Genomic DNA, 11,018 nt, shown 5'->3' on the forward strand with positions numbered 1-11,018 from the left:
GCGTACGCGTAGGTGGCACCCTACGTGCGGAGGGAGGAAACGTCTTCGGCTGCGGCGCAGCTGTCTGTCATGCCGGCCGCCCCACACGGCCAATCACAGCCGCCGCCGTCGGCAGGAGGGCGGGAGTTCCGGGGTGCGCCGCCGTGGGAGCGCTTCCGCCTTCGCGGCTCCGCCCTGGGGGCGGGGCGGGCCCGTCGGTGGGTTTCCGGGTCGGCGGGGAGCGCCGCTGCTGTTGCCGGGACCGGGACCGAGGCACCGCCGCCGCCATGAACCGCTTCTTCGGCAAAGCGAAGCCAAAGGCGCCTCCGCCCAGCCTCACCGACTGCATCGGGACGGTCAGTACCCTCCCCGGCGGGCCCTGCCGCCGCCTCGGGAGGGGCAGGGCAGCGGCGGGGTGGCCGCAGGGCCGGCAGGGCCAGCCGGGCTGTGGGCGGGCCCGGGGCTGAGGGGTGCCTCGCCGGCCGTGCCTCCGCTGGCGTGCTGCAGGTGAGAGTGTCGGTGGCCCGCCCGTGGGCGGGATGCGGGTGCCCGCACCGGCCCGGAGGCGCGGGGCTTGGAGCCGTGCGTCCGTGTGCGCCCGCGTACCTGAGCGCGGGTGCGTAGCTGTGTGTGGGCACAGTGTGCGTCTGTCTACATAGACACATGCCCGTGCTTTGGTGGAGCGTGTTTGTACATATGTATACATATACTTGTGTGTTTTAGTGTGCAGCTGTGCAGGAGCGTACATGTGCGCTGGTACCGGCATTTGAACGAGTATTTGTTTGCTGTGCCTGGGAACTCATCCCGTGTGTGGATGCACGTCATGTGCACGTAAGGCCTGGCTCTCCTTACATCCTCATGGATATTTGCAGTATTTCTATCTGAGGACTGCACAACTGCTGCTGATTGCAGTAGTGAACTCCTGCCACACCAGTTTGTGGTAAGGCAGGGACGGGAGCAAGGAAACCAGTGCCTCTGTCCAGTAGAGAAGGTGGGAGGGCAAATGTCTACTACCAGGGGCTTGCCGTAGGGACGGTGGTGAAGATGTGTACCTATGGACAGTTATGAAGCCCAGAGCAAGTAAGGAACGCTGAGGGGACACATGGTAGAACACTTTATAGCTGTTTTAAGGTTGGCCTGCCTGAAAAGAAGGTTGAGGAAGAGCTTTAAAATGGTTAATCTTGTGATTCCATAGTATTTTTTTGGCTTTTAAGTTTGTGAAGAAAACTGTGGTGTGTTTTTATAGCTCCTTCTGTCGTAAACTAATTTTAGAAGGTGGAGAAAGCATACAGAGGTCTTGAGTATTTGTCTTAGCGGTTAACGAAGTCAGTGAAAGGTCATTAATGGCTGTGGTGTAAGTGGAGGTTTACTAAGGCTAAGTAAATGTTGTCTCAGGAATCTGACAACAAAAAATTTCTGTGGAAAATCATGATTTTCCTCCCAGAAAATTTATTTTGCTATCTGGTGAAGAGACTCCCTGAGTTAAATGCCTGATATTTGGTATGTGCTACCTACATATAGCCATGCACATCAGTCTCTGGCATACGTCAGTGGCTGGGGCAGGGAGAAGTGGTGATAGTGTTTTTCCCAGTAGGTTATTTTATTGGTGAAGAACCTGTATTGGTTTTTAGCTGTATTAAGCCCAAACATAGCTCTAAGTATGTTTAGTTAGAACAGTGAATAAAGCATGTGCTCAAAAATTAGGGGTACCTTTCCCATTGTTACCAGTAAATGCTTCAGTGGATGACTAGAACTCTAAAATCTGATATACTGTTATAAACTTAAATTTTATAAATTATAACTTAAGTATTATAAATACTTAAATCTTAAATTGCCGTTTTGGCAGCGTAAGCTGAAGGCCAGGAAACGTTTCCCTTATAACACTAATTCTTTATTAGTCTGTTAGATTTTTCAGGGGTGATTTTGCCATTTCCAAGTTAATGTCTGTTTTCTAATGTTGAAGCAAACGAAGACAAAATTTAGATATGCCAGCAGTCTTTATTCTACTAAGAGCTTGTTCAATTCCAGTGTTTTTGTGGGGTACATAAAAGTGTAATTTAAACAGCTGCTTTGATTGGCAACACGAGGAATTTAGGATGTTTTCCAAAAAAAGAGAGTCATCAGTACCGCCCACAGGAGCTGCATGCAGTTTTGATTCTCTGTTAGTTGTTTGTAATTACATTCTCTGAAAATTTGGCAATACATGACAGCAGGTTAACTGAAAAGTAGTTGTGCCGGTCAGCTGTTGGGAGATGAAGGGCTGGCTCCAAGCACTGCTCTTTGGTATGAGGAAGTGTACAAACTGCTGTTACTGTTACTGAGCTCCATGTTAGCTTTTGCCGTTTTGACATCTTGCAATTCCAACTAAAATTTAAGACAATTCTGGTTTACTAGTAAGTGTGGGGAGAAACCTAGTTCCTTTTACAAGTTTGAAGTTTATGAATTAACTTTTTGTGCCGATTTACACAAAGTAATCTATATGGTTTGTGAAAGACTTGCTGTATTTTTCAGTTAATTTCCGATAGTTAAGTCTCTAGTATAGATCCTGCTAAAAGACTAGAGATATCATTAGATTTTCTTCTTAAATTGCATGTGAATTATTATTAAAGAGAGTTGTGTGAGATACTAAAAAAGCTTGCCCTGTTTCTTTACCGGGTTAAAATCAGGAGTTTGGAGACTTAAGTAATGTCACTTCTGTGTTGTTTTCAATCTTAGGCACATTTCATTGTATTTCTTGAAAGAGTCAAACTGCTTTGTAAAATATCTTACCATGTTAATTCAGTGGTAATTACCCATTAAATGCAGTTAGGAATTACTATATTTGGCAAGCAATGCTTAATGTTCATTATGCCTGTGTTTTGGATGTTCTTTCCTGTGTATGCAGAAGTAGTATGACTGAACCCAGTAAGATCAGCATACAACATGCTTTTTTTTTTTTTTTTTTTTCGTGTTGCAAGATAACAAGCATCACCTTAAGTATCTAAACAATTCAAGATTTTTGCTGTTAAAGACCTGGTTCTGTGGGATCACTAATCTGAAGTGTTTACTGAAGGCCAGGAAACACTTTTCCCTACTTTTCTGTGATGGCTGGTTACTAATGAGCTTGCTGGCTGGCTGTGTGATGTCCTCCTGTCTCCTCACTTACCACCCCATGGGTATGTTCCCACTCTTTCTTGCAGTTTCTGCTTGCTTTTTTGCCGTGCTTGCCTTGACATTGCACTGTGTGGCAGGTTTTTTTAATCCTTTCTGGCTGAGCGCAGTCAGATGACTCAAAGCTGTCATGAGGTTGGTAGGAGGAAGGATGCATCAGGAACTGAGGCACTGGTATTGTTTTTACTTTTTCTTCTTTGAAAAAACACTCCAAATCTGTGTTTTTTTTCAGAGTAGTAAGTAGGAAACATAGGAACAAAAGGCTAATTAATAATTGTGACAACAACGTTAAAATTCAGTCTTATACTTGATGTTCTTATTATTTTTTTTAAATTGAAATAAGCTGCAGTTTTGCTTAATAGGGATTTGGGATACCATGATCACTTTCTTTTGTTTAGATGGGGCCCTTCTGTAGCAATGAAACGTATCTTGGTATGCCTTATTTGTGAATAGAAAACAGCTCTTCAAGTCCTAATACAGTCTAGTTTTCTTTTGGATAAATTAGATCTGTTGTCGCTTCTGTCCATTCTTATTTTTAAAAGCTGAGGTCTTGTGTAGTGTAATGTCTGTGTGACATTTTTATGTAGTTAATCAATGTAGGAGGATCTTTCTCCATTTCCTGCTAGTACTGCTTAAAGATTAATTATATAACTAAACCAAATAACTGATTCTCCCTTGTGAAGGCAGCTCACCTCAAACATGCATTTAGCTGATGAAGATCTTGAGGAGGTGCTACCTTTGAACCTCCAAGAGTTTTAAAATATCTATTTTTCTTGCTGTTAGTAAAATATTTGGCATAACAGAAAGCTTAATACAATTTTTCCAATGCCAGCTGTGTCCAGGCACTTTAGTGTCTTGTGTGGAGTGTTCATATCAAATTTTTAGCTCAGGATGCCTCTGGCAAATGTATGTTGATGTCATAAAGCAAAGATTTAAAAGGGTCACTGAGACACCAGAATAAAAATCTGCATAATTATACACGTTTAGCCACACTGTTAACAAGTCAGAATTGTAAATTTTCACTGATTGGTATCACACTATAATTGGAATGTCATTGTATTCTAATCCCTAGAGAGGCACTTTGGAATGAGAAGTTAATAAGCTTTATTTTGTTGTTTCCAGAGAAGTGCTGTCATAGTCGGTTCATGTTAAGGAGTCTTTCTTTGGGCTTTTAATGAGTTTGTATAAGCTGTTAGCATGATCTGTACCCATGCTTGGTTGCCTAATTTTCGTCTTTAACCCTCTTATGAGGAAGGGTTAAAATATTTCCGTAATGACAGCTCTGTGATATGCTTTGCACTAGGGCTGTTGCAGTTGACTGCTGAAGGCCTCTTCCTGAGCTATGCAGCTGCTATTGGGATTTGGAGCAAAAGTACAGTAAGAATTCAGACTAGCTACCAGGTGGAACTGCTGTGTCCTGGTTCCCTTTGTGGAAAGTGATGGGAAAAGTGTCTCTCTGACAAAGAAGTCAGGCACCTTTGAAAAAATGGTTAAGTCTGGGCTTCTTAAACATAACCAGTATTCCAGGTATTATTGTGAAGGATTAATGTTCTCTGGCCACCATAAATAAACCTCTAGCCCTGCTGAACACATCCCTGTCCCTTTTGCATTGCCCCCTTATCTGCCAGCATGGTGTACTTCTGTTTTTCTTTGTCTGTTCCAGTTTAGTCCCTGGCACTGTATGTTATCAGGAAATCCTGAATAGACACCATGACTTGAGTGGGTGTACAAGGGAGCATCTCAAAATGATGAAAACGTTACAATGGCAGAGCTTCCTGCAACCTCAGAAAGTTTCTTGTGCTCCTTGTAGAAGTTGTTTCATTTGATTCTGATTTTAGATTCTCTACAAACTTTAAACTGTTTGTAAAACCACTGAGTGAAGAAACAATGCACTTAGAAGCATAATAAAACTGAGGCTGTTCATTTTAAAGTCCAATACCTGAATAAAATCTTAATGAATTTTTTTTGTTTGTTTTCCCTTTTGTGTATTAAAGGTGGATAGCAGAGCTGAGTCAATTGACAAGAAAATCGCTAGGCTTGATGCAGAACTAGTGAAGTATAAGGATCAAATGAAGAAGATGAGGGAGGGACCTGCAAAGGTAAGAATCTTCTGTGGGATTTAAGCATGAGAGGATGTGACTTATGCTTCTTGTCATGTAGGGGTGATTTAGCCAGTTCGTCAGGTTCTTAGGATTGTATCTTGCCCCACTGATGACACACAAGATACTGCCAGGATTATTTTTATTCTGAAGCATCTCTTAGACATGCATCTTTGAACAGTGTTTGCATTGGGTTTTTATTGTTTCCAAAGTGTAATGTAATTCCTCAGAAGTAACTTGCTTTCCTTCTTCCTTCTGTTACCTGAATTAAGTCTGGAGGAGAGGCTGTTTTGTTCATCAGCCAAAATAAAAAGTCTGCACTATGCAGAAAGGGAGTAAGAAACCCCATTTTTGAAAGGGAATGAACACATAATATCTAATAATAAATACGTATAAACAGTATTATTAACATACCTTTTGCAGTATTATTTGATGCCTACCATTAAAATATGTTGATGAAAGATGGTTCTGATGGAGTAAGTTTGACTTTGTGTTCTGCTTGTAAAAAGAAATAAAAAAATTAAAAGTCAGAAATTTTGGAAGTATTTTCTACTAGAAGCTTTACATACAGGCTTAATTGGTTAATCGTTAGGGCAGAACAAACACTGAAAGTGACTATTGTTAAACTCTTTGTAGTAGTAACTGAGGAAAATATTGGAAAATACAGTTCTATTCATTAGGTTTAAACAGTATAATCAAGTATAAAGTAAAATACTTTTCCTAATGTAACAATATTGTGTCTTTCAGAATACAGTAAAGCAGAAAGCACTGAGAGTGTTAAAGCAGAAGCGAATGTAAGTTTACACCTTTCTCAGTTTGGGATTAATGAAAGCCTGTTTTTAAGGGGAGTGGCACACTTCTCATTTTGCTTTCCAGTACTCTTGCTTCTGAACATTCTTTAAAGAAAAATGCTGACCAAGCTAGCCAGCTTTTCAGAAGCATCTTGTTACAGAGTCAGCATATTTGTGCCTTATTTGTATGTGAGTATATGAATTTGGATTGGGACAAGCTGACCTAAATCTGCTCATTATTAAAGCTGTGCTTGGCTCCTAAACTTTCTGAGGGAGTGCCTCATTTTATATTATTAATTGATTACTATAACTATTGTACTTGATGATCTTGGTGTGGTTTACTACACGTTTACCTGTTCTCTGTGGACACCCCTTAGGACTTGTGCACACGTACTGCAGGTAATTGTGTCTCTACAAAAAACCCAGAATGGACAGGATAGATGATCCTGTGTCTGGTCTAGTCTAGTATACTCTCTTGAAAAGTGTCCAGCAACAAATACAAAGGAAAGAATGTCAGAACATGCTAAGTGTTCGGTGGAGTAGCTTAGTCCCTGAACTGCAATTTTCTTAGATGCTATCTGAGCCAAAGCTCATATTATCTTGTATTTTATATCTCTCAGATGAATTATACTTCTGCAGACTTGCTCAATTACTTGTTAAGTATTTGTGATCTCTTGCCATCCAAAATACCCTATGGTAAGGAATACAGTAGTTAGATGTTGTGAGGAAGACTGCTTGGTTTTGTTTTTTCTTCTGGTTTTTGACTATGCTGCTTGCTAATCTTACTTGATAGTTGTTCCCTGTTGACAGTCACTGGGCCCCTCATAAAAGGGGAGCATAAAAGATGTGATGTCATAAAAGACATCATACCCCTCAGTCATCTCGTTTCCATTTTGCTGAACAGTAACACATTTAGTCGTTCATTCCTTGTCCAGAATTTTGTATTTGGATCATCCTTGTCTTGCAGACCTCTGCCTTGGATGTGTGAAGAAGAACTCATAGTTTGGTTTTATGCCTTTGTTTTTACGATTAACTTGACATAATTTACATTCTTGATTGGCTACAAGTTTATCTTTGAGAAGGATGATTTCTTGATTTTTTTTAAAGTCATCTTTTTCTTTTTGGTTAGCCTCGATGGTTTCTTTTTGCTACCCTATCCTCTCCCCCTCTTCCCTGCTCTGCAAAGCTCCAGTGCAGAATCATTGAGGTTTGGATAACCTGCATCTCTTCCATTCTGCTTACAGCATTAGTGAGCAATGGCATGTATCTCTAGCTGATAGTAATTAAAACTCTTGCTATATCCTCACCTACAGTGTATGCCTATGCAAATACGATATTGGTAGTTAAAACAGAAGCTTAGTTCAGGAATAGCTTTGTCAGTTTTAAATACACAGAAATGTATAACAGCCACATTTTTATGAAGCTGTTTATTCTGCAATTGTTCGTAATAAATTTTTAAACCCCATATCTGTTCCTGTCTTTAGGCTACTGCTGATGACTTTCCAATTCTTTAAAAAGTTAAGAATGTTTGTGGCAATAAATAGTGTGGTGTGTTAAAACCATTATTTGCATTGTTTCTAACAGGTATGAACAACAGAGGGATAATCTGTCACAGCAGTCTTTTAATATGGAACAAGCGAATTACACTATTCAGGCACTGAAGGATACAAAGACAACGGTACCAGTATATTAATCTCACATTTGCTTAATTTGTGTATGCTACATCAGCTGCAAGCATGTTGTTTGACTCTATTCTAGGTGGATGCAATGAAACTGGGGGTGAAAGAAATGAAGAAAGCCTACAAGCAAGTCAAAATTGATCAAATTGAGGTGAGCTATAGTTCAAATTATTAAAGAACAGAAACAATATGCTGAAGTAGTGATGAGTGGACTGTGTAACTCAAAGGTAAGCTGATTGTTTTAGTTCATGTGAGTTTGCCTGCCTTTTTTATGGGACCACCATCGTAATTCCTTCCTGGTTTCTCTGGTACTACACAATCAGTTGTTGGCCTTACTGCACTGATTATTGTTTCCTTGCTGAGCTAATCTTTAATCTCTCCCTTCCTTCCCTCTGCACTTCAGCATAAATGTTGGTGAATACTTCCTGCTATGGCTTTTTTGTCTCTCTTCTGTTTGGTTTTCCCCCCCATGTTAGCAACTTGCAGATTAGTGCTTTGCTTCCCTAGTTCAAGGAAAACAAAATCCAAAACAAAAAAAGAAACTGCCCCCTCCCTGCCCCTGCCAAAAAAAACCCAAGCCACAAAGGAACACCAAAAACCAAACAAAAAAAAATAATTTCAAGAGGTCTGTAAGGCCTGGCCCTCTCTTCATAAAATGCCTAAAAAGGACCCTGCAAGTTCTGTAAATATAAAGTATGCTGCACTTCAGCACTGGCATTTGGTAAGAGTTTGATTCCTTTACATTCTCTTTCCTATGCTGTTTTTTTACATGGCCTACATTGTAAACCTTCAGGTAAGTGTCTCCTTACTTGTACCCAAGCACAGTGCCAGTAGGTGTGCTGAAGTATCTTCTAAATTTTGCTCAGGCATAACTCAGGTTCGTGCTTATTCTTCAGATGGTAGATAGAATTTCTCTAGATTTCATACTTCCCTGCTTTTCAAGGTAATGCTGGACTCTGTAATTTATTAGAGCTTTTCAATTTACTCTGAAGAATACTTAAAAGGATTTTGCAGAGATGTTGTTTCAAGGTTCCTCTTTTTCTACCTCATACATTTACTACAATTTTAATAATAAAGGCCATAATATAGTACTGAATGCATGTGTCTTGATTTGTATTAATGCTGCTTCAAAACATGGGTTATGCATCAAAAAATGTGAGTGTCGTGTACGTTGGAATTATTAAACTGAATTTGATTAAGCTCTGATAAATGTAACTAAAACTATTTAAATATAGACCAGTTGAAATTGTTTCGTGCTGCAGGACATACAAGACCAGTTAGAGGATATGATGGAAGAAGCCAATGAAGTCCAGGAGGCACTGAGTCGTAGCTATGGAACACCAGAGATTGATGAAGATGACTTGGAAGCAGGTTAGGAAGGCGGAGGATGATTTTTACATTACTGAATGTAAAAATCATCATACAGTCATACAGTGATTTTAAATTTCATTAGTCAAATATTTTAAGTGTGTTCAAAAAAAAAAAAAGTTTTAACACTTTTTAAACCATAAAAGCTGGTTTAACACTTTCCTTTAAGACTAGCAACAAGAGCGTGAGACAAACATGAGATACATGCTAACAGAATGCTACAGATGAAGGAAGAAAGGTTCTCTCTCTTTTGTGTGTGTGTGTGTGTGCTTATTCCCAACTGATAACTCAAGTAATGCTAAATGAGTATGAATGTAAGCATTCAGTATGAATCCTGTTTCTCTGTAAGAGGACCTTTTCTTATGCAAAAGGAGTTCGTTGCATAGTTTTTTAACCAGTGTAATTCAATTTCAGAACTGGATGCGTTAGGTGATGAGCTTTTAGCTGATGAAGACAATTCCTACTTGGATGAAGCCGCATCTGCTCCAGCAATCCCAGAGGTCACTCCTACCGATACGAAAAACAAAGTGAGTCCTTTCCTCTTTAAAAGCAAAATACTTTTTTGTTTTGTTTTGTTTTGGACTGATCACATTTGTGTTTGTTGCTTCATATTTGGAATCCTTAATATTTTGGATAAAAAAATGCTTAACATTTTTATGTGTTTTGGATGCTATATATGAGAATACAGTGTACTAAATGCTCTTTATTATATTCTAAGGACGTAAAATGGCTTTTTGCAACTCCTGTCTAACGTTGTCAGACTGCATGTACCATTACAGCTCCTAGAATAGTTATTCTTAAAAATGTAAATCTCATCTGCATGTTTGCTTTTGGGGCTTTAATATAGCTTCATATAACGCTGATGCTCTTGTTTTCTTATTAAATTACTATATATAATATATTATTCTTTCTTATTTTGTCCCCACAGTGACAAGTACACATATATTGCTTTATAGAAATCGTAAGGGAACGTCTGTGAAATGTTCGGGTTGGTGGAGAGTTGTTAACCTGTTGCTGCTTCTTCTTTCTTATAGGATGGCGTATTGGTGGATGAATTTGGATTGCCAAAGATCCCTGCAACATAAATGTTTCAAAAGCACAATGAATATAATGAACTGTACTTTATAAATCAAATTAAGTATTTTTTTTTTTAATTCTGGAAAACTTGTTCTTCCAGTGTAACCTTAATATCACTACATCCAGGAATGCAATATGAATGGCTAGTGGTGTTCTTTCTTTGAAGGAAGTTCTTCTACTACTGACTTTTCTGTTAATGGAAGATTTGGCACAATTCTCTTCGGTGGAAGCAGTCAGTCCAATAGGTTTTGATTTCTGTGCGTTATGGACAAAGTAATACATGAAGAGTAGTGGTGGCTGTTGATAGCTAAGGTTTATTTTGACTTCGTATTACGTTTCTCTTTCTTGGAACTAAGACTGTACGTTGCTGCTTACTCTGTAAAATAGCTCCCTTATTACTATACTTATTTGATAAAATAATTGAAAGCAATTTTTAAACTACTGCAGTCTTGAGACTTTTATGCTGTTGTACTTGTAACCTCCTTGAAAGCTGTAACAAATAGGGTTATTGTTAACTTTGTGTTCTATGGAGACATAAAATAACGTAGATTAGCAAATCCTTTTGTGTGGTTTCTGGTAATTAATTTGGCCTTAGCCTGCCCCCAGTTCTTACCAGCGCTCTGTGCTGCTGGAGCACAGGCTTTGCAGAGGTGGAGCCCGGCTCTGATCCCAAAGGCAGGCACACACCGGGCGTGCCCCGGCCCGGTCCCCTGCCCCTGGTTTGCCCGGAGCAGCAGTACAGGCCAGGGGACAGAAGGGCCCCACAACAACCGGCCGGAGGAACCTGCGAGATACACCTGACCAGCCGGCCGGGGGCGGAGGGTAACGGGGGAAGCGGCCGTCTCTGCTCCTGGGTCTGAGGCGCTTAATTGTTT

At 40.1% G+C, this 11,018-nt stretch overlaps 1 protein-coding gene across 1 annotated transcript; it reads left to right on the plus strand.

Annotated features, from left to right (window-relative positions):
* Positions 1 to 166: 166 nt before the first annotated feature.
* On the plus strand, positions 167 to 10,700 carry CHMP5 (charged multivesicular body protein 5). Its single transcript, XM_037380412.1, has 8 exons — positions 167 to 335; positions 5,124 to 5,228; positions 5,976 to 6,022; positions 7,604 to 7,697; positions 7,778 to 7,849; positions 8,961 to 9,069; positions 9,481 to 9,593; positions 10,101 to 10,700. The coding sequence occupies exons 1-8, from the start codon at positions 267 to 269 to the stop codon at positions 10,149 to 10,151; spliced, it is 660 nt and encodes a 219-aa protein (XP_037236309.1). The 5' UTR covers positions 167 to 266; the 3' UTR covers positions 10,152 to 10,700.
* Positions 10,701 to 11,018: the final 318 nt, after the last annotated feature.

The sequence above is a fragment of the Falco rusticolus genome, chromosome 3 (genome assembly GCF_015220075.1).
Source record: "Falco rusticolus isolate bFalRus1 chromosome 3, bFalRus1.pri, whole genome shotgun sequence".
NCBI lineage: Eukaryota > Metazoa > Chordata > Aves > Falconiformes > Falconidae > Falco > Falco rusticolus.

What these genes read in the sequence shown, in the direction of transcription:
- CHMP5 (XM_037380412.1), top strand. Translation starts at nt 267, where the DNA reads ATGAACCGCTTCTTCGGCAAAGCGAAGCCAAAGGCGCCTCCGCCCAGC. An exon ending in GTGTTAAAGCAGAAGCGAAT is followed by an intron (nt 6,023 to 7,603) that starts GTAAGTTTACAC and finishes TGTTTCTAACAG; the next exon opens with GTATGAACAACAGAGGGATA. An exon ending in TCAAAATTGATCAAATTGAG is followed by an intron (nt 7,850 to 8,960) that starts GTGAGCTATAGT and finishes TTCGTGCTGCAG; the next exon opens with GACATACAAGACCAGTTAGA.